This window comes from Microcebus murinus, chromosome 9 (assembly GCF_040939455.1).
Source record: "Microcebus murinus isolate Inina chromosome 9, M.murinus_Inina_mat1.0, whole genome shotgun sequence".
Taxonomy (NCBI): domain Eukaryota; kingdom Metazoa; phylum Chordata; class Mammalia; order Primates; family Cheirogaleidae; genus Microcebus; species Microcebus murinus.
In genome coordinates this window covers 79,424,068-79,448,719 of record NC_134112.1, presented here as the reverse complement: position 1 = coordinate 79,448,719, position 24,652 = coordinate 79,424,068, and the positions used below count along the sequence as shown (strand labels likewise).

Below are 24,652 nucleotides of genomic sequence, written 5' to 3'. Positions count from 1 at the left end.
AAAAGTGGTTTATTATATTTTACATGATGTTCTATTCCCATATTAGAACTTACATAACTCACAGTACTCATGGGAGGCAGCGTATGTGATATATTCATAGAAGCACAAAATGTTGAAATTCAAAGGAATTTTGAGATCATCCTGTCAAGTACCCTTCTTTTTACAAATAAAGGAAACGATAGCCAGAAAGGTTACAGGTTTTGCTTAGCGTCATACAAAGGGAACATGGGCATGCTTTAATGTAGGATGAGAAAATGATATCATGCAATGAGTGAACTTGCTATAGTGATAGAGTTGGTGCTTCTGTTATGCCATTTATATTCCAGGACCTTTTTTTTCCACAAGCTGAACTGCTTTTCATTTGTAGATATTTGTAGATAGTATATATGGTTAAGATATAATGCATTTGTAAAGAGAGTGAGTGTTATCTGGGAGTCACTGCATGAATGGAAACTGTAGAAATTATATCACAGAAATTTATGAGGTAACAAATTGTTATCCTTTTGTCATTTGCAGTTCTGATCGGTTTTCATTTTTGTGCTTGGATGATGTTGCGATTGTTGAGAGCTTAATGTTCTTTTCTAAGAATCCCGTTAGATAAACGACATAATTTAATGCAAAATGTTATAACACACCTGCTATATTTCCTCTAACACTGAGGAGATAAAAGTTTTTTGGTTTCAATAAAAGAATGTTTGATAAGGCATGCTTAAATGATGCAATATTGATCTGGCTTGCACATTTTCAGAATTTTTAATAATATGAATAAATTTTTTAAAAACTATTCTAAGTTCTGATGTGTTTTAACATTATAATAAATAAAGCCATTTAGATAGCTGTTTTATCAATTGTGATTAAAATTTATTGAGCCTAACTGAAATCCTTGGTTCTTAGGATTGATACTTCGCTCTTTCCTCTTCAAGTGGCCACTCTAATGATTATTTTAATTTTTCACTTTGTGTTCCTTCCATACCAATATGAGTTGTCTGATTTTTAATTGTGGAAATGTAAGATTAAATCTACTTTTACACATAATACAGGGTGTTTATTACATTATATTACATGTTAAATGACATTAGAAATAGATTTGCTGGGTTTTGGCTAAATCAATCATAAGCTCACTTATGAAACGTTTTCTGACTTGTTGATCCTGTTATCATACAGTTATTTTAGATGCTTCTCTGACCATGTATTTCCAATGTCATTGTCATGAGCCAGTGAATCTTACAGTTACCGGATTCCATTTTCTTGGTCCAATGTCCCTAGGGTACACAGTGTTATAGCATTTTGTACATCAGATTGTGATATTTGCTTATATATTGTGTTATTTACTGTTATCTCCTTAAGACTAGGGTCTGTGTATTCTTATTCATTTTTATAACTGCAGATTCCAACAGAGAGCTCAGCATGTAGTAAGAGCTCAGTTAATGCTCCGTGAGTGATGGCAGGCATGCCTGGGTTAATGTAGGAAAGAAGCCTGCAGGATGCTCTTTGGGAGGATGTTAGTCAATAAAATTTCTGTTCAACCTGAGCCAAGCCAAAAACATTTTTCTAAACTATTCAGCCCTGGCGATGTAAACCTTTGGAATTCACATTGTGATTATACTACCTTACCTGTTGATGCTGTATTCAGTTAGGTACATTAAGGAGATTTAATCACCAAGGAGACAATTATTGAGAGATAATAGAGAAGTACAGTGATTGTTCTTGGCTATTAGGATTAGGTTCACAAGGTTTGCATTTGATTCCTTGCTAGCTGTGTGACTGTAGGGATCATTTCTTCAATGTATAAAGCAGTTTACATTGTGTACCCTACTTACCCAATAGCACTTAGATATTAGAAGGCTGAAATTAAATATTAAAGCATGGTGAACTAGTATTTTCTATTCAAATATATTATTTTTTTCTATGTGTTCTAAAAATGCATCTTTCACTAAGGAAAAGGTAATAGAATTAATTTTTTGTGTAGGGGGAGGGTCTTACATCTCAAGCTACTAAGTATCTTCTATTTTGAATAAAATCTACTTTAAAATTTATCAAGAATCCTTTGAAGAATTAAATGTTAGATGGCTTGCTATCTAAAACAGGTATTTTCACTCTTCTCCCTTTATAGTACTATTTTAATCCAAAAAGTTAAATATATACTGTATTTTTAACCTTTTTGTATTCCAAACACATAGATCAAATCTTGTGGAGAATGATCTTGCATTATCTAAAGAAACACTACAAGTTACCTGAATTTGTTTGAAATATTATTTTTAAATAATTTTTATTCCTATTTTTGTTCTCTGAAGTCCATTTCTTAGTTTGGTAAGTACTGTACACTACTTAGAGTGTGACCCTTGTTCTAAAGGGTTATTTGGCTAAAATAATCATGATCTTTCTGCTATCAGTTTCTTCTTCAATTGAGAAGAATGTCAATCCCCTTTGAGTATCTGTTGAAGATGCTTCTTTGAGCAAAGACCAATGACTAAAAGCCAATACATAGCAGAATTCAGGTAATGCTGAGAAGTAGAATAAAATATTACTAGGTTCTGAATAAAAGAGTGCTCATGGTTTGCAAGCTCTTCTACCTGCTGTTGAGATACTGTTGAGAATGCCTTATCTACAAAGGGTATTTGAAAATGACTATGTTATATATTCACCTAACATAGATACAAAGATGCTGTGCCTTTTGCTGAATGGTGGTGATTTTAAAACACAGACATGCTTATTTCTTTGTTAGATCATTCCACTACATCATGACATACGGGTTTCTCATTTATTCACTTATTTACCACACATCCATGAAAGTCCACAGGTGTCAGGTTTCACTAGACCCTAAAAACACATTGGGATGTGAGCTCTGTGGAGGCAGGGGCCTTCTGTATATTGTTCACTGCTGTCTCACCTGTGTCTAAAAGCATCTGGCGTGTAGTAGGTGCTCAAAAAGTATCTGTTTTATAATTGAAGAGGGATAGGTATCGCAAAGGTACTCTCTCTCCCCTCACTCACTTAATTGGTACAATTCTGTGACAAATTCCTAATCTGTAACTGAATTACTAATTATGTAATGGGCTAAACTAAATTAAAAGTCCAATGCTATTTTTTTGTTTGTTTAGTTCAGAATGAGTAAGAAATTTAAACAGTGCTCACTTTGATTTCAATACTGTCTTTGACATAATGGTTTTCCAGGCAATGGGCTGGAAAATATGGACTTTGTCTTTACTCACAGAGTCTGCATATTGGGAATTTGAGCAGTTAGAGGGAAATAGTTCTCTCTTTTGAGACCTTCCTGTCATATTGTTAGTTCCAGTATCTGGGAACCTACTCTGAAACGGCAAAAATAAATCAACAGGCAAAACAAAATAAAGATCCCAAATCACCCTCCAAAAATAACCCAAGTAAGTACAAATGTACACAACACATTGATGAAATTTATTTAAGTCTAGTCAAGTGCATCTTCTCTGTCTGTTTCTAACCCCACATTTGCTTATTTGACCTTGTACAGAATCCATTTTCTTTTCTTCGTCCAGTTCCAAAGATACATTTGGACTGGGTGGTCTACTTACTTACTTACTATCCCTTCTTTTCACTCTTGTTCTCTTTTCTCTTCCTATTCTTCCACATCCTTTCTCACTCTTCCCACTTTCTGCTTTCCCTCATTTATATTTCTTTCTTTCTTTGCCTGAATCTTTCCCACCTACTATTCCTATGTCTCCTTAGGCATTTCCAGTTTATAGGAGTGGGAAGAGAAAATGCTTTGGAAATTGAATTTTATCCTGAGGTGGGCTCGAGTTTCCCTCTACCTAGAGAGCCTTCTGCAGCTGACTCAATGTTCTCCTTCACTGGGATCTCTAGTGAGAGTTATCATTCTGTATACATTGGGGAAGTAAAATTTGACCTTCCTAAAAATGATGTTGTAGATGAATATGACTTGATGAAAGGGAGTTACTATTTCTGTATAGGATTTGACTTTAAACAATTTTGATTTTAAACAATCTGAAACTCAGCTGTGTTTTTGAGGAAAAATAAATAATCTGTTGTATGTCTATTTAATCCTTTCACAAAGACCCATTTGGGCAACATCCTCTCAATCTTCAGATGAGGGAGAGTGGTACAGAAAAGTCTCATAACTTAGCCAGTGCCACATAGCTAACAGGAGAAGGTTAAGGATTTGGAGCTAGGAAGTTTGACTACAGAGATGAGATTCATAATCACCACTTTGTTCCTCTGAGAAGACCTTTGAATGTGTGTTGAATTGTGGCTGAATTAGAGAGCCCAGTGTGGACACTGACCCTATGAGTCTGTCCAGGCCCAATCTGCCTCCAGAGTGTCAGCATCTCTCTGAGTATGTGTGGAGACAGGCAGGAGAAAGGCTTTCTGTGCCGGTCCTTTTCATAGTAGATTGTCCCTATTGCTACCTGCAGAGGACATATTGGTTAGTGGCATCTGGCATATGCCTCTGCTGTACCAGGAACTTCATTCCCTCATGGCATTGCTTTTCAGAGTCCCTTTAAGAGTTCATGTGGCATTTGCTAGAGGATAAAGTATAAAATGTTTCAGAACGTGAGAGAGAAAACAAACATAGATTTAAGTGTGATTTTACTCATTTAATTAATGTTAGTAAAGATAACACTTTTTCTTTACAGTGATGTATGAGATAAATCTTCTCTTTCACAATGCACACTTTATGTTGATAAACTTACACAATCTCATCATGTGCACTTTCCTGTTAAGTCCCAGTTGTACACTACATGAGGAGGTGAAAATATTGTTACAGGAGGCGTGATTACACTTATTTGAACCCTAGAACAAATTTTACTAAACTACACTAAAGTACCAATTACATTAGGTCAAATTGTTATTCTACTTATGTCTTCAGAGAGATGGAAAGAAATGATGCTGATATTTAGGGTGGAGAGTACATGTGTTTCTATTATCCTTAAAAAAAAACCCAGTTATTTTGTTTTGCTCATTGCTATTAACTGAAGGCACATTCATAAGAAACAAATAATGGTTGACTGATTATATCACATTTTTATTAAATAAAAATAGTCAATTTTAGGCAGATTTATTATGAACAATATATAATTTTAACCAATCATTTTTAACCAATAGTTTAATAATTCTCTTTAACAATTGGTAAAGTGATAATTTGTTTGCTTATTTGTTTATGCACCAAAATGAATGTATGCTATGTAAATCTAATAAGTTACACAACCAGAGACTTGATATGATTTATATAGAACTTAATTTGATAGAAATTATGAACCAACTTGAGTTATTAATAATACTGTAGTCATGTTGTTTTTTAAAAATATCACGTTTACCATTCTATACACAGCTTTATAAGTAACTTCATTCTAATAAGTTAATCCTCAATTTCCATCACAGTTGGAAGTTGGTGCTGTGACATTGTTTCTTGTTTTATTTTTCTCCTACTACATTATTGCCAGAGATTTTTGTCTTAAAAATAAGCAACAACTAAAAACTTAATTCTTTATCTTTTTAGATTGTTTTAACAAAACTTCTCTATTGAATTACCATAAAGTTTTATGATCCTAGTTCTCTTATGTTTGCTGTCTACAATTCCAGTTTTCTCCTGTTCATATAGATTGCCTTTTTTTGTGCAAGAAGGTATTTTTGAAGAGGAGTTTTAACATTAAAGAAAAAATTCCTATTAATTACTTGAATTATATCATTATTTCAGAAAAAGATATCTTAATTTCCTTATAAATTTTAATTTGTAGACATGGTGAATCAACCTTCAAGATCCTGTCCGTGAAGAACCTGTCGTCCCTACTCTGGGGACTACTTAGGCAGAGAGCCTTTAGCTCTCAGCTTCTTAAGGGATTGCCCTGGCTACAAAGAACTACCTTGCCCCAAGCACCGTCTCTTCTTCCCAGAATGTCCCACTTCTGATGACTGATTGTGTTGGTCAGGATGAAGAGGTTTATTATAACACTTTAGATTCCAGCTTCTTACTAAGGTAGAACAAACTTTCAATGAAACAGAACATGTGGTTGTTTCCACATCAACTTTTGTTTAATAATTGTCACCATTAATACTTTCATAGTTTTTACCATTCTACTGAAGAGTTAAATTCTAATTTCAACCCTCATTGTCAAAATACTATGGACTCCATTGGAAAGGAGACTTGGATTCTTAGGCTAGGAATTGGAGGATCAGGAGGAACATGTAAGTAACTTTTCCCATTCTCTCTCATCTTAAAATTGCCCCAATCGCATTGTGATCATCAACACAAGATAAAAAATGAAATCTAGTCATTTCTTTTATTGGTATAGACAAATGAGCAAGTATCATATCTCAGAATTTAGGATATTTGATAATATTACACAAGAATGGTAAAGAGTGCAAGAACATGATCTGTTGAAAATTCCATGTTTTAGGTCTGAATATCAACTATCTCCCCTTTTAGTGTTGGTGATGCTGCATGTTTGGTTATGATTATTACTGTTAACAGTGACAATAATGTGTCACATTTGTAAGGACTTGACACTTTTTAATTAGATTCTCATAACATCCCTGGGAGATAGTTATTATAAACCTCATTACAGAGATGAGGAAACTGAGATATGAAAGACTTGTACAAGATCACACAAGGTCACCCTCAGATATTCTGACACCAAGTCTCTTCCCCACTCCACCATCTGTCTGCACTAGCAAATCAATACATACAAACCTGTTACCTCTCATGCCTGAGACAGTAGGCCATTCATCAGTGAGTCTCAGCTTTTCAAAGAGGTACAAATTTTGAAAAGGCATTGCTTATAAATTTGCTCTTGTATCAATAATAGCAAATTATAATAAACTAAGGCCTATGTGGTTTTCTAATTCATGGCACCCTGATACAAACTATTTGGGGAGGCTGGTCCCATTTCAGTGAGAACTTCCTCTGAATTATCTTGGTCTCTGTCTATATTTTTTTTACTTCTTTAATGACACTTATTTTTAAACATATATTTGAAAGTTGAGTTTCAGTTATGGAGTTCTAGTTGAAGGAGAAGAAAAAAGGTAATAATAAAACAAATTACAATTATTGCTGCAGTGCAAAAGTGAGTTGGAAGATGAGGGAACTCAGAAAAGTCTTCCTGAGGACATGCATTTACAGAAAAAGATGGAACTGGCTTATGCTGAAGAGGTTTAAGTCAGTTCTATAATCTGCATGGATTCTAAATACCTTAATTAGGTTCTTAATACTCAAAGGTACTATATTTATGTAGCTGTCAAGTAGATTTATAAAGACAACCTGGTGGGCTTTTAAAATGTGTCTTTAAATTTGCTGTACTTTATTCATTAATCATTTGTGCAGCCACTAAATTGTAAAGCTACAGGTATAGTCAATCATGTATGGACAAGCTGTTGGAAAATGTCTTGACTTAGAGTTAGACAGATCTGGCTTTGAACCTGGGTTCCAACCTCTTGAAAGCTGTTGGTACCCCTGTTTCTCGGTTTCTTCATCAAAAAGATGGTGATACTACTAACCTTAACCTTAGAGTGCTGCCGTTAGGAAAAGTTATGGTATCATTTAGCAAATGAGACTGGAAAGGAGCAATCACTTGTGTTGCAGAGTGTACATAAAGTCCAATTCAATGAATGATCTCTTAATTATCATTAAATAGTTAATAATCAAAAGGAGAAAAATTGCACAGGCTGTAAGGACACTAGACAGGAAATTCCAGAAAATATTCAATTATAAATTCCACACAGCATTTATTAAGCTTTAAAAATTACAGAACAGAAACACACCTGCAGAATAAGAAAGTTACTGTCCATTCAACTGTACACAATTAGTAATTTTTCAGAGTGAGATATGGAAAACTAGATGCAATGAACAAATTCTCCGATGAAGGGCAATTCCCCTTTCTCCCACCCACACCAAGAGTTTAAGTCAAGACAGAAAGAGGCTTTAAAAAGTAAAGCAACAGATGCTGATTATTGTATGGAAAACATAATCTTTGATTAGGCCTAAATGTTTGACTGAATTTTACTTGACTTTTTAACCAAATTCTAATAGTGTGTAATGACCCTTTTCTTTTATGAAGTCATAGGACTATTTCGAGGGATGACTCATTTGTCATTTATTACTGCATTTTGATATATCTTATGCTATTATCTTTCATTGTTATCGAATTCTACACTCTTGTCAGACTTTCTTATATGTACATGTTGTTATTTATTGTATCATAACACTCCTGAGGATAGGTGATCGTTGAATGTCTGCAGTTCCTAAAACATAGTAGACCTGGAGTGCTTATGAACAGATTAACAGTCTGGCTTTTTGACTGATGTGAAGATAGACAGTGTGAATGAGCTTCAGGGCTAAGGAAAGAATTCTAATCTTCTAATTCCAATCACTTGAGAAGTAATCAGTCCACAATTTAATAAAATATCCATAAGGCATCAAATGGCAAAATGCCATGTGGAACAGTTTCTCCAATAAGTACTTGTTCAGCTGAAACAGATTAATTGTACAGTGCCTCTTTCCAAGGAAATACAGATTGACCAGGCTGACAAATATGAGGTGAGGCAAAGGAACAGAAAAGAGTGAAATGGATTTAAACTGTTAAAATCCAACCTAACCAACTCAGCTTTTTATAAACAAAAATATTCAATAGGTCCTTAGTGAAAAAATAAATCAATTAATTCAGACTAAACTGTATGTTTGAATTGCCTGCTTGCCTCATCTGAAACAGTTGTAATAAAATTCTTCTGAACTTCATTTCTTCTGTCCATGGAATAAGTTGTAGTCTCAGAATGATACTCAGGATATAACATGTCTTTAATGGGATGCGTATGTAATCGTGGCAGTTTAATTAAAAGGGCAGCCATACATTGAAACAGCTCTTGTCCCCCAGAGGAGTGTTCTTTAGTGTTGCATTTCTACAGTTACCTAGTGTTTCTATTCACCCATTTGTTTTTTTGTTTTATTTTTAAAGAAATTATACAGTCTTCAACTTACCTCTATACCTTGTTCAAAAGTATTCTTAAAATGTGATCACTCCTTTCCGGTCTCATTACATTTCCCTTCTCCCTCTTTAGCTCCAGATTTGCTTGTTCAGTTTGATGTTCCATGTGTCCTTTGAAGACAACCTATCTTGAGTCAAAATCATTCTTTTCTTTCCTTCATCCTCCTGGACTTTCAACTTATTTGATGCTGTCATCACATAATCGGTCATAAAGACCAAATTCTTGGAGTCATACTTGGGCGTTTCCCATTGCTTTGTTGCTTACATTAAATTGGCACAAAGCCCCATTGATTCCAACTCAGAAATTCTACCTTAACCACATCTGCTCCCCCTAGCACCAGTAGCACTGCTTCAGTCAGCATTTCCCATGGCCTATTCCAATAACCTCCCAACTGGGCTCATTGCACCTTATTCTCCCCACTTCAGGCTGCCCTCTACATCATCATCCATTTTCTTTCCATGAGATGCTATGTTCACACATGAGACATATTCAGAAATAGAAACATTTAGTGAGAAAGTTAAGCACTTCAATTATTCACCATATTCAATTATTCACCATTATTCACAGGCCCCACAGAGCCATGTATGATCTGGCCCCATCTCCCTCTTATATTTCTCTGTCAGTCCTCTCGCCCTCATTCAGTGAGTCCACTGGCTCTTTCCTGTCCTCTCCCATGCTCTTCTCTCCCATGCTGCCATCATTTTGACCTTGACTAAATTACAACACTTTAGGGTGGCTTTCCCTGAACACTCCTCAGTCTAAATTAAATTCTTGTTATAATTATATTCTTCTTCCTACTCCTTCTCCTCCTCCACTTTATTTATTTATTTTGCATTAAGCCTGGTTTTCCTGCAACATTTCTATACTCTGTGAAGGCAGAGAGTTTCTTTTATTCACCCTTATGTCTATAGCCCCTGCACAATATCTGGCAGATCCTGGGCACTCAATAAATATTTACTGAAGGAATGAATTGATCAGCACAACTCATAGTGGTAGATGAGCAGGCCAGCTAACTCTAGGTAGCAGCATGGCTCAATCTGTGTATTATGGGCAACTCCCACCCCTGAAGAACATATTGTAAGGTTAGAGTATTGTTATTTTATGGGAATAATTTTAAATGTTCTGTAACTTATAAGAAAAATAAACCTTCAATACTCCAGCACTGGTTAGTCATATATAACTGTTGTACACATTAAGTCTGATCACAACACATGGGAAACCCATTCTCTGGCTACCTGAGTTCCCTTCCTAAAGCGTAAAGCTCATCATGTAATTCTCCTGCTTGTAAACTTTTAATGGGTTCCCATAGGCTGAATGTTCACATATTGGAACTACATATGAACATTTTTCTATTCAGCCTATAGAATTTGGCATGTCTAACAAAGTCATTCTCAAGCTGGACCTGGTCATTATTTCCAGTCCCAACCTCAACCACTCTTTACCATAGACCATGTGCAAGCTAGTTTTTCTTATACCTTGGCCCCTACCAGGAATGTCCCATTTTTGTCTCCACATGGGAATATGTTTGCTCTTTAAAATCCAGCTCTCCCAAGTACTGTAGTTATTCATTCCTCTGTGCTCCCATTGCATCATATACCCTGTTAATTCTAAAATTTTATTAAATATTCCATGATAATTTATGAATATCTATCTCCCAGACTAAGTGGTAACTACTGGATTAGACCGGGCATTCCCAGCATTGAGCCCAATGGGTAGCATGTAATGGCATCCAATAATGGTTGAATGACAGAATGCATTGTCAATTGTTTGGAAGTAAAAATGCCTTTGCCTACTAAAGCAATGCTATAAATGGTGATTTAATTCTCAGGGGACTAAAAAAAAGCCTATTTAAACTGTAATGCAATTGAAATGTATTGCTAATAGTGTTTTCTCTTCTAGTATCAGAATATGTTATCTGTCTGCTTCACTGCAATTGAGGGAACCTTTTTCTTTTTGCCCTAACTCAGCCCAGAGACAGAATCTTTTCTAAACTTTTCTCTTTAGTCGTTCATTACATTCAAAGGGGGAAGGATGAAAGAAGAGTTATTTCTTTTTTGTGGTTGTGTTAGTAAAATGGGATTTCTGCCATTTTCATGATAGAGACATATGTCAACTGAGGGTTTATATCTTTGGGACTTGCCTGTGTCTCAAATAGTCTTGAAGATACTTGTTTCATAACACATCATTATGTTGATACATGAGAATATTGCTGCAATAAAATTAACTTTAAAGGGGGTCTACTAATAAATAAAAGTAGCAAAAGGACCTTGCTGCTTAATAGGATCTCAACTATAAGACATATTCATACTTTTTCTCAATTCTGTCTTTTGTTTTTTAGCTTATATAAATCAAAACAGCCCTCCTTCCTTCCACTCCTTGCCTCTTATCACACATTTTATACACCTTGATTTTCTTCCATACATCCACAGAAATAATATTTAAAATCGATTAAAAAACCCCCAAAAACCCAAACCCAGGTATAATTAAATAACTGATGTCATTTGCTTGGTGAACATATTATAATGCAAACAACATGGTTGCTTTTAATAGGTGACAGTGACATATATTTTGAGAAACAATATCCTGTACTGAATCATGTACTTTTATAAAGTACTTAACCTCATTAAGTTTGTTAATTAAATAAATGCTCTTTCTGAATCATCTTTTTTTTTTTTATAGGTGGTGTTTGCATTGCTCAATCACAAAAAATTCCACGTGAACCAAGACCTGGAGAATTTGAAAAAATTATCAAACGCCTGCTAGAAACACCTAATGCTCGAGCAGTGATTATGTTTGCCAACGAGGATGACATCAGGTGCTGATTACCTTTTTTCTGTACGTGGGATCATACTTGTGGCCCACATCCTTTTAAAAGCATATTTCATGTTCAGCGTAAAATCTTGTGAAATTTCACAGGAATCACAAAATCCCCTTGCAATTACAGACTGCCTTCTGCTACATAGACACAGCAGCATTCTATTAAATAGTTTCTAAATCTGAAATGCCTATAGAGTAAAACCTGGGGACTGAATGAGATGAGAAAATAAAGGTGATCGACAGAATGATGTAAATGAGGTTAAAGATAAGGATAATTAACATGTGCTGGAGTTAGTCTCTGCTATATTTCCTTTAGGAGATGATAAGACTCAGGCAGTTAGAATGATTGTCTAATTGTTCAACAGTGACCTGCTAAGTGTATATAATAACTTCATAAAGCCAGTCATAACATTGGTAATTGTGGTGTTTCTTGATAAATATAGTATGCTTTACTTCTTTTTATTCCTATAGGAGGATATTGGAAGCAGCAAAAAAATTAAACCAAAGTGGGCATTTTCTCTGGATTGGCTCAGATAGTTGGGGATCTAAAATAGCCCCTGTCTATCAGCAGGAGGAGATTGCAGAAGGGGCTGTGACAATTTTGCCCAAAAGAGCATCAATTGATGGTAAGGAAGCACCATAGAGAATTTATTTGGTTCCAGTTGAATCAAAACTCAAAGGTAAACTAGAGTATTGAATATGATGAAATGCAGCCATTATCAATGACTCTGGATAGAATTTTTAGCTTTGTTGTTAGAATTGTCAAGATCACCATATATTCCAGTGTATTATATATATATATATATATATATATATATATATATATATACATATATATTTGTGTGTGTATGTATAAGTATATATGTATATATATGTGCATGAGTATGTGTATTATGTATAAGTATGTATGTATATATATATGTGCATGAGTATGTGTATATATACTCTTTTCTATATAAATAGGAAAGAGTATTTATTTGATTTTTATTTTAAGAAAGAGAACCACAGTTAGTCTTAGTAATTTTCATGATTTTAGTAATTGCACTTTGAGTTTGCATATTTTCATGGGCATACATGATAGTTATAGCATTGTGGAGGGGAAAATGCTTGATTTGTTGAAAATGAATACATGATGCTGGGCTGACCCTATAGATAAATAAATGTATCAGAATAGATTTGGAGCATCCCTATAAGGCAGTCTGTCTTCAAAATAGCTTTTCTAAATGGTCTTGATGGTGACTGAAATTACTACCTTTAACATTATCTGTTGAAGTAAGGCATTATTTGCAGGTGGTCTCCCTTCAATGAGGTGGTTACCTGGGCAGACTGACACTTTAACCTTATTGCCCATGACTCTGCATGATTACATTAGCACTGATCGCTTTATTGGATTAGCTGAAAATGGAACATATAGGAGAGATAAATTTTGAGGTTGGTGGAAACATAATTAAGTCTGGGACATTGATCCATGCCAGGAGAGAAAGAAAAGAATTATAGAAGTCTGAATCGGGTCCTGCATATTCAGGATTCAGCATGAGGTCACTGGTTGCTGCCCCTGGGAGTTGTTGAGTAGAAGAGAGGTTATAAGGATGACACTGACACTAGGCTTCCCTGTTCTACTCATCCCCAGAACCAGGTGCCTGAATGGTGGGGATGAGGATGGGGGGGATATTGTCCACTCACCCTCCTTGGGTTTTGCCATAAGAGAAGCCTTATTTCTGTGCTGCTATCTCTCCCTCATTTGTTATATGTTTTTTTCATTTTTTATGAAATGATTCCAACATAATATCCATTCAAAAGTTCTGACAGTATTTGGTTTTGATTTTGAAAGAATATTAAAATCAAACATTTATTTTTAAAAATAGGATTTGATCGATACTTTAGAAGCCGAACTCTTGCCAATAATCGAAGAAATGTGTGGTTTGCAGAATTTTGGGAGGAGAATTTTGGATGCAAGTTAGGATCACATGGAAAAAGGAACAGTCATATAAAGAAATGCACAGGTAACCACTAAAATGTTTTCCTTGGTGCATTTATTTTAGCATTGCCTGATAAGTGATATTTTTCTATGTGGATAATGATGAGGGTATCTTCTATTTTCTTGTGTCTCTTGTTATAGTTTCTCACTCACTAAATCTGAGCATACACTGATCATTCAACAAACGTAGGTTTGTTCATTAGTTCTTGTGACTGGATCAACAAGTATTTATTGAACATATACCATGTGTGCAGCCATGGGGTATTTTAATTCTATTTGAAAATAATTTATTGAATGTCTACTTTGGAAAAAACACTTTATTAGGTTTGGTGGAAATAGACAAATAAATAAGACATGGTATTGCTCTCTGGGAGTTCAAAATGTAGTACCATAATAAGTTGCTATAAGAGAGTATTTTTCAGCTATTTCAGTCTATGTCTCCTATAATGCTGTTATTTTCTATATTCTGCATAGCAGCTGTCCTAGAACATCTATGATTTTTTTATGCTTTACTTTCTATAGCTTGTGGTTAAAAATAATAATGATTTTGAATGTGAATTTTTGAATGTATGGGTAAAACTCTACTTTTTTGCAGATAACATGATTGTGTACATAGAAAGAAACAACTATAAAGTTTATAAAATTACTTAGAACTAAGCAGTAAATTTAGCAAGTTCTCAGATATGAGGTCAATATAAATATCCATTTTTACTATATATATTAGAAAATAGCACATAGAAATGGAATTTAAGAATACTGTTTATTCCAGGATCAAAAAACATAAAATGTTAGGGCTAATTTTAACAAAGATGCATAAATCCTCTACACTGAAGATGACACAACTTGAATGTGTGTTTTATAAGCAATTTACTCCTTCCTCTAGTGCCTCTCCCCGATTATTTTGATGTGTCTTCCTTTCCTTCCACCTCACTTTTTTTGGAAATAGCTGTTCAAATAAAAGATGGAATACCCTAAATGCTAGAGCAGACATATAAAGAGAGAGAGGATGAGGATGTGAAAATGGTGTCCCACTCAGGAGGAATCTGCCTTCAGGCTTCCTGTGTGCCAGCCACCATTCCAGGAGCTGCAGTGGGTGAAGAGAGACAGGATTCAGTCTCTCTGGGCTTAAATTCGAGAGTGAAGAGTCAGACACTGTATAAGTAAACCTATAAATGAACTGACACGTCCAGACCCTGGAGTGTGCTTAGGAGAAATGCAAGAGTGAACATGAAGGAGTGACCGGGGGGTCTTGTGAGGGAGGGCAGCGATTAGATTGTGTGGTCCCCAGTATGCTTCACCAAGGAGGTGACATTTGAGATGAGACTTGGAAGACAAGAAGCTGTCAGCCGTGTGAAGATATGACGGTCATTCATTCCAGGATCTAGGGCCACGTGGGCCTCTTTTGTCCAGGGAGACTGGTGTGAGGATGAGCATTGTGAGTTAGAGGGAGATCCATGACAGAGGGGCTAAGGTATTAATAGTATTCTGGAGTCAGGTGATACATGATCTTGAAGTCCTTTCTAGAAGTTCTAGAGTTGAGGAATTTGGGCTGTATTCTTCCTGTGGGACAGACAAACTTGAGGCTTTTCATCCAGAGACTTATGCACATACCTGGTTCAAGAAGATTCTTCTGGCAGAAGTGTGAGGAGGATTGGGGTTCAGAGGAGAAAAAGGAGGCAGGTCAGTCAGGACTTGTCCAGTATCCTGAGGATGGGTAGTCAGGACCTAAACAAGGGTAAGTTAGGGATGGAACACACTATATAGATGCTCTAATAGATAGTATTCATAGTATACTGAGTGGTTAATGTTGGGCTGAAGATAGTAAGTGACAGAGGATTCTAAATGCAGATTTCTATCAGGGAAGTCTAGGACAATGGTGATGTATTAATAATTAATTAACAGAGGAAAAACAGCATGAATGGTAGATGTTTGGGGACTAACTTTAATTTGGTTCTGAGATAGCCCCCAAGGAACTGTACAGCAGGTGGCAGGGTAAAGCCTGGGACCCCACAGAGAGTCCACTAAAAATTCAAATTAGTGGTTCCTGGGGACTTGGAAGTTAAAGACAAAGGCAGAGATACAATTGCCATAGGAGACTGAGAAAAGATGAGGAGTGGTGACTAAGGCTCAAGGGACCTTGCGAAGAAAGGACACTGAGAATGATGGGTTTAGGGGAAGAAGATAAACTCAGAGTCAAGCTGTCTCAAGTATGCAGGAGAGAAGACTGGTCCATGTGGTTCCAGTGCTGCAGAGAAGTGTGGCTGAGGGACAAGGAGTGTGCTAGAAAGATAAAATTGTGAGGAGTTGAGAGAAAACAGAATAAAGGAAGAAGAGGAAAGGATGTTGTTCCAAGAAGTTTGGCAAAGAAGAGCTTGAATATGGGAGAGCTTGAATAAGATTCAGGGGAGATTTATTTAGAATAGGACATGTGTACTAATATGTTTTTAGATAAAAGAGAAGGGCCAGCTAGAGAAAGAGAGATTAAATGTGAAATAGGATCTTGGACATTTTAAGGTGACGCATTGAGAGAACAGTGTTACCTTTAAATAATGTAATTTAGTTGGGGAAAAAAGATACTCACATATACATAATCAGAGGGAAAAGATCTGTGATTAAATGCTAAATTTGGATATAGAGATTAAGGAAGTTCAGTGAATATATGACTGTAAGTTCATGTTGTAAAATCCAAAGCTTGGCGGAGGAGGTAAGAAGGATTTGGGAAATAACACTTAAAATGAGGGAAAAGGTGGGTTAGCAGGACAAAGGCATGGGGCAAGATGTGGCATGGTGATATGTGGACCAATGGAAAAGTCTAGCTCAGTGTAGGGAACGATATATGTCAAGGAACAGTGGGAAATAGAGAGGGGCCTGTTTATAGAAGGGCTTGAAAGGGGAGTTTATATGCAGAGCAACTTATGTGTTTTGCATTGAGATATATTTTACACTGAGCTTAACTCTGAGTGCTGAATGTTATTGTTTTGTCCTCCACAAATTCATATCCTGCTGTTCAGACTGTAGTAGTGGAAATCTACCAGTTAATGAAATGGATGCACTTATAATATATATATATATGTATAATATGTAATATATACATAATATACACAGACACATACACACACATACAAACACACAAATATAAAACTGATAGGACATTAGTTATTAAATAATCACATAACTCTTTAATGGACTGTTTTCAGAATAACCAGTTACTCTAAATTCATGTTTTCCAAGTAACTTGAGGTATGTAGCTGTCCTTTTAGCTTCTGTAGATGGTCTATATTAGACACTTATTTCAGGCATAAATACTGAACTGGTTTGCTATAGAATCCAGATTTGGTGGCATGTCTGCTTCAGATTCCTTTGATTTACTGGGTGTTGCTAAAATTGTAACAATTTGTCCAATTAGAGATATTTCTAGTGCAATGAAAATGGTATTTACTCCAAGTGCTAGGGCAAATTCACCCTCTGGGAACCGGGTCAGTAAACAGATTTTCATGCAATCCCGTTGTGGGTGATACCAAAATAACTTGTCTCTGGGAAGAAAACAAACAAATAATGAAATGTTCTAACTTAATTTTTTAAAAACAGTAACATATGAAAGTTTCCAGACGGTGAGAGGAGACTTTTGTGTTCCAAATTACCATAATGCCCAGTTTTCATCTCTGTTTTATGGGAGGAGGGAAGTTGATCTAGCATGTTTGTGGTCAGATGTACTTAGGAGGAAAAATTTACAGGACATTCATGAGTAGAGGTGTTTGAAAATTGTTTTAAACTTTGACCTTAAAGATTTCACATTTTAACCATCTACAAGTCAAAAAGTTAAGGAATTCTCTGAAAGCAGGATATCTACAAGGCCTTTTTTGCATGTTTAGAGCATCACTTATGGGTTATATGGTGTGGAGTAAAATTTTACATTAGGTGATGATAATCTGTGGACGTAATTATTTGCTTCCATTGGGGGCAATATTGGCATTGTATTTACAAAGATAAGAGAGTGCTTCCCAGCAGGATAGGGCTTCTATCTGATCAGTCTTCAAGCAGTGGGGAGCATCCTTTTCCTAAAATTTACTCAGTTCAAACAGTTTTCTGTGATAATTTTCCCCCTTAGAATCTCAGGAAAGCTTTCAAAAAGATGTGATATTAGTGCTAACTTTTGATTTGCTGGCCAAATTCCAAGTGAGGTAATTCCTACCATCCACTTAGCTATTTATGTAGTTATTATTGCTTCTGAGAGCTGCTGAGTTCTGAAAGCTACTACTACTTAATCCTACTTAAAATTCTCTTTGTCCTTTCAAGTATAAAAAGGACTTTTATATTTGTTATCAGTGGTGATGTGTATTATTTTATAGGCATTTATCTGACCTCTCCCTCCGCTCCTCCCTCCCTCATTGTACTCTCAGCCTTAATGCCTTCCACTCTCTAAAACCCAGACACCCACAGACTCTCTTGAGAATTTCATCTTCATCCTCCCCTCATCTTTACATGTTTTTCACACACCTATTTCCCTACTCAGGTCTCTGTCTCAATTCCTCTTCCACTGGTTCTGTTCATCACCTAATTTTTTCCCTTTCCTATCTTTCCTGTTATCAGTCCCTTATTTGACATTGTTTTGTCCAGCAAGGTTCTAACTTGGCAGTGGAGAGATTTTCTTCAGAGGTTTGACTTTTTAAATGACTGTAATTCTGATTTCTTGTCTTCTATAGTGAGGACTGGACATTGAATATTGCAGGGAACCTCTTTGCTCACACTATCTGTTGGCCTTCATTTCTCCATCGTGAATTGTAAATAGCTCTGCCCTCATCAAAACAGATCTCTTGACTAACCCAATAAATCCAATCGGTTAGCTATACTATCTTAAAACTTTCCTTTGTTTCATTGATCCATTTATTCATTGATCATTCATTCACTTGTTCATTCATTTTGAATAGCCCAGCATGTGCCAGGCACTGTGCCGCAGGTACAGAGAAAAACAGCAACCCCCAAGGAGCTCACAAAGGCATACACACTATCTTATTGAATTTGAAGTGCTTTCTTTGTCTGTTGGATTTTAATCCTCAGCCAGGAGGCTGGGGCACTGCTGCTTAGCCTGAATACAGCTGACACTCAGATACTAAATGGTGGTGAGCATATGCTACACGAAATGGCCTATTGATTCTTATTTATGATGATAGAAATAGCGGTAATGGAAAAAGCAATGCACAAATATGTTTCTTCCCACAAACAAGCAATTTTGTCAGTGAACCAAATAGCAGGCTCAATAATTAGCTCCCTGAAAGGCCTGTCAGTTTATTTTTTAGTGCCAGAGTAACAAGGTAACTTCTCAGGTGTAACTACCTCTCAGCAGTCCTCTGCTGGCTTAGAGAGGCTGTGACAGGTAGAAACTCTGCCCTATTCACCAGCCCAGGACTCAGGACTCATGGAGACCACATGAATGAATTAGGTAGTTATCAAGGAGGATTTATACAATTTGACTTGGTAATTCAGAATGTAGGAAAACCAAGATAATCTTTCCTGAATTAAAATGTATTCTACCATCCCCATTTGTCCCCTTGCCTAGAGTAAAACTCTGTCAGGGAGAATTTCTTGACATTTGCACTATGAGGTGCCCATTGGCCCATATGCTCCTGTTCTTGGCAAGTAAAATAGCAGAAATCCCAGAATGACTTATTTATGCCATTTCTGAGATTTCATATTGAATTTCAATAGATGAGATGACAAAACAAGCATTGATTTCAGGCATACTAGATTTCAGAATTTAGAGCTTGGGTGTAAAATCAAAATCATTCTCTTATTTTCTACATGAAGAAATTGGAACCCCTAGGAAATAAAATGAATTGTTGAAAAAAATCACAGTGTTAGTCTCAGAGCTACAACTGGAATCCTGGTCTTTTTATTTGAATTTGTCCTTGACATTTATAGCCTCCATTTATTTTGTTATTTACTTATTTTAGAATTTTTACCACATAGATGAAAAGTATTTTTTTTTTGCTGTTTATGATACTTTATGTATGATGCAATGTATTGTGGAATTTTAATCACCAGCTATAAAGTGAAATAAAAATAACATATTGGTTGTTACCTAATCTTATATAAAGTAGTAAATATTTTAATATTCTTCATATTGATTTTCTATGATATATGTAGTTTTTGCTAGTGGGTCTTGAATAACATAAACCTTTTTGTCCAGTTTCCTGTCCCCCTACCATTTATAAGAGTAGACTTAGGACTACATTAACAAAACAAATAGGAGAAACTATCCACTGGAACCTTCTATAGCTCTAGGTCTAGTGACACTGAATTATAGCAATTCACTTTGCTAAATCACAGTAAGTTCACTCATTTAGTCATTCCCTTAAAGAAAAACAAAACCCACCTATTGTGAAGCAGTAAAGGAGGCACTGTAATGTGTAATAGCATTACTAGTACTTTAGTGTGCACACAAATCACCTGAGCACCTTGTTAAAATGCAGATTTTCATTTTGTAGTTCTAGGGGGAAGCATTCTACATTTCTGACCAGTTCCCAGGTGACACAGCTGCTGGTAAGCTCTGGGCCACACTTTGAGTAACAGGGGATATAAGAGTTGTGATAGCAACAGCACCTGAAGCTTAATTAGCAGAGTCAATATTCGACTGTGCTAAAGATTACTGATAAACTCAAGGTATCTTATAGAAGATTGTCTCAATTAGACTTTAAATATAAGTTGTAAAATATGTAAAAATATGCAATCACTAGTGTGTTTTATATACTAACTTCAATAAGCATTTAGATCAGTAAAGTGTAAAGACACGGTAATGTGTGTGTGCGTGTGTATGTGTGTGTGTGTGTGTTTTCTCATTAGGAAATTTGAAAGTGGGAAGCTCAATTACTAAAGTTAAAGAAATGTACACAGTTGCAACTGTATCTCTGAAATCTGCAAAGCAGATTGCAAAGTTTGCCATGTCAGGAACCAAAAATATTCTGAAAACTTATACTGTCAGTCATAAATGCATAGAGTAAAGAAGTTAGAGAGGTCCATAAAGATTAGTTAGCTCAATTCATTTTTCAGAAAAGGAGATTGAGGCCCATCTGGCCTAAGTTAGTTGTCTGAAGCCCTATAGCTACCTAAAGATAATAGTATTACTGAAATCTGATTTATACTTGATTCTTCCTTGACCTTTGCCTACTGAAGGCCTTTCCCAAAATGAGGCTGAGCTGCACTGAGTCATTCCACGATTTTTCCTGGTATAGTGGCCTGAATGTTTTTTCAATGGCTATCTAAGGTTAAGTATTTCCTCTTTGTGAAGCTCCCTGACTACCAAAGGGGTCAAGTTGATGCTTTTGGTCTGAAACACTAGTTCTACTGAAATTGTGAAAGCAATTAGAGTAAACTTCAAGGATACATAAATGCTCACATTTTTTCGGACAGTAACTTGAAACAGAAAAATACCCATCCTACTGAGCAAAAATAAATTCAGGAGTCTAGAAATCCCTTTCTGTAAAGCACACAATAGGCTTTGGCATTAGGTTGATTCATTAGAAGTTGAGTGTATCTGGATAAATGTACTGTAGTACTCAGAAATGGAAAAGAGAATACAGGCAAACAGGTGACAATTCAGAATTTTTGAGAACTAATTATTTGAAAAACCATAATAAGGCTTGGGGCAGTGAGGATGAGAGAGAAGATTAGAAAAGCACAGAAACATTAGAGGAAATTTTTTTCCCTTCAATCGTTATTAAACTTCAGTTGAGGTAACCAATTAAAACCAAACCAAATAAAATAAACAAAGAATGTATAGATGGCTCAATATCAGGAAAATTTGATATTTTCTCCCTTCCCCACCAAAAAATACAAAGCAGATAAATATAAGGGGATAATTATTTATATTACAAAAGGAATAGTTTCTAAGTTTTACCTTGGGATTCCTTATATATATATATTCCTTATATAGTTATTATGACTTGATGAAACCACCATGGCCCAGGGGTGGAGACCTCAGAGATAGAGGATTCAAAGGTCCAAGTGACTTTTTACTATCATGGGTATCGATTCTGGACTGGAACAGAGTAGTTCTCAGTCCAAGGAAGCTTTTGAGGGTGTAGGGGACCACAAGATCTAGAGGAAGGCACAAAGACCAGCAGACTAGAGAAAGGATGACAGTTTGAGGAGCTGAACAAGTTCAATAGGGGCTATTGTTGAGATGAGGATAGGAGAGTAGTAAGAAAGAAAGGACAGAGACCTAGGCAAAGGACAGATCCTGTAGGATTTCATATGCCTCACGAGGGAGTTGAAGTTTTGAAAGTCAATGATTGAGTGCTAAAAGGTTTAAGCAGATCAGTGACATAATCAGATTTCCACTCTAGAAAGATTATTCTGGCTGTAATGTGGAGAATATACTGCTGAGGTGTAATATCTAAGGAAGGGAGACCAGTTGGATATTATAGTAACTCCTTCAGAGATGGTCGTGGCCCAGGTTATGACGGTTGCACTGCACTGGGAACAGATAGGAGTAGATGAATATAAAAGACATTTTAAGACATATGTTTAGGACTTGGCAATTAATTAGGTGTTTAAGGAGAGGACAAATCATCTAGAACTTTCTTGATTCTCAGAATAGGAAATTGGGTCGTTGGTTGAGAGAGCATTCCTGACGTAATGAATGATTGGGGAAGGAGGGATAAAAGGAGGACGATGAATTCTGTGGGATATATGGAATTTAAGGAACCTATGGGATACACAGCTATAGGTGTCTTTGGAGTTAATTGGTTATGTGATTCTGAAGGTGAGGAGAGAGGTCTTCTTGCTGTAGAGAGAAAGTTGGCAGTCACTAGTGTATAAATGCAACTCAGTGAGATAGACCAGAGTATGTGGAGAGTGAATTGCAGAGGGCCTGAGACAGAGATTTGAGGAATGTGTTGAAGGAGGGAACTGAGCCCAGAATTCCAGTTTCTCTGATAATTGTCCTCAGTATCCATGAGTGGATTGCTTATGGCCATATCTCCATTCTACAACACCTAATCCCCTCCCCAGTGTCTCTTCTGCTACATCTGATTGATTTAAGACTGGGAGCTTGACCCAAGCTAGGCCATCAATGTCTTTCCATGGAATATTTAGAATTGGAATGAAAGGAGGAATATCAGTCTGTCTTGGGTAGTGTGGTGGTAGTTTGAGGCTGTGAGTTGTGAGAGTGGGGAGTTTCTACTGCAAGGAGGAGGCTCTCCTGGAAGAGTAATGTTGACATGCAGCTAGAATAGAGATGACATATGGAAAGAGCTCTGAAGGTGATTAAGACCTTAACCATGCCCTTCCTATAGGTATGTGAGATGGTTCAAGAGTCTTCTAATTAAGTGTTCCCATTTTTAGCTAGCAGTCTAGAGTCTAGCCTAATGTGATAATAATACTTGCCTCACAGAGCTGTTTCGGGAGGGGAGTTAAAGGTGCTAATATTATAAAGATTATTGCCTGCTCCATAGGGAATATAGAAGATACTGTTGCTTACTGATCCAACAACAATTTCCCTTTCTTTGAGCACTATCTAATAGAACTTTCTGAGGTGAAGATGATTTTCTATATCTGCATTGTCCAATAGACTAGCCACCTATGGCTATTGGTCACTTGAAATACAGCCAGTATAAACTGAGAAACTAACTAAATTTTTATATTTCATTTAGTTTTTATTGCTTTATATTAAATGTAAATAGCCACATTGCTCTACATTAAATGTAAGTAGACAGCTAGTGGCTGTCATATTGAATGGCACAAGTCTAGGTGTCAGAGCTACAGAGCAATAATTTTGTTTTAGTGTTTACTCAGGGTAATTCAGTTAATCATGATGGGTCTGATCTAACTGTGGTGGTCCTATCCTGCTTGCCAGTGTTTGATTGACAGGGTGGCTTGTTATACAGTTCTAGTCAATGAGATGGATAGAAAGTTCTCCAGGATCATTTGGAGGGAATGTCTCTTTGTTCTTGTGGCATTGTTAAGTCTGTAATTGGTGGCTGGACCTGTAGGAAAGCATGCTGAGGATAGCACAATAGAAAAGTAGAGTAAACCTCAGTCACTGCTGACATCTTTGAACCTCTAAATTAACCAACCCTGGAATGCCTTCCAATTCTTATTGTATGTGATAACAATAAATTCTCTCAATTTTAAAGCCATTTTGCATTGGATTGCCTATTATTTGCAGCTGAAAGCATCCTAACTAATATAATGGATTATAAATAAGTAGAAATTTATAACATTAACATGCCTCATTTTAAGGGAATAGTAATAATTAATTTTTTGTTTTCATATAAAAATTAAAATTCTGAAATAAGTCAGGAAGTGAATATTTGCAATATAAATTATATTAAATGGATTTACTATAGGTTTCTTAAATATTGAACTTCTCAGTCAGTGAATATAAAATGTGATTTGATTTGTTAAAACTAAAATGATATTCAGGTTTTGAGCAATATTTCATTCAGACATATTTCTACATATGTTGCAGAATTATAGAACATGAATATTAAAGAATGTTCCTTAATTTATTAAAATAATTCTCCTTTGGGCTCATGTAAACAACATGTCCTCTTGTCTACTAAATATTATTTTACACATGGTGGCGGTGTGCTGTTTACCACCCAGATAGTAATTCAGCTAAGCATTTTTCTTTGCAGTGTAAGTGAAAACCTGTTCAAAGTGTTGGCAAGTTTATCAGCTAGATCATAAGATCCGAGAGGAATTAGATGTTTCTATTATGTTTTCTGTGTCTAGTAAAATTCTCAGCCTTGCTGGTAGACATACAAGTACATTTTAGCTATGGGATCTTGGGTGGATAACTTAACCTCAAAGAATTCTTGTTAAATGCAAATATTTCCTGTTTTCAGATTTTAGGAGTGAGGGTCCTGGTAGTTATTAGTATGC

The 24,652-nt window shown here is 35.9% G+C and overlaps 1 protein-coding gene across 2 annotated transcripts in view; it reads left to right on the top strand.

Annotated features, from left to right (window-relative positions):
* GRM8 (glutamate metabotropic receptor 8) overlaps positions 1-24,652 on the top strand; it is a 728,319-nt gene that overhangs the window by 300,908 nt on the left and 402,759 nt on the right. For both annotated transcript variants that reach the window (XM_012789100.3, XM_012789103.3), the window contains exons 4-6: positions 11,653-11,788; positions 12,262-12,416; positions 13,656-13,793. In XM_012789100.3, coding sequence (XP_012644554.1) covers positions 11,653-11,788; positions 12,262-12,416; positions 13,656-13,793 — 429 coding nt within the window. The remainder of the gene's footprint in view (positions 1-11,652; positions 11,789-12,261; positions 12,417-13,655; positions 13,794-24,652) is intronic.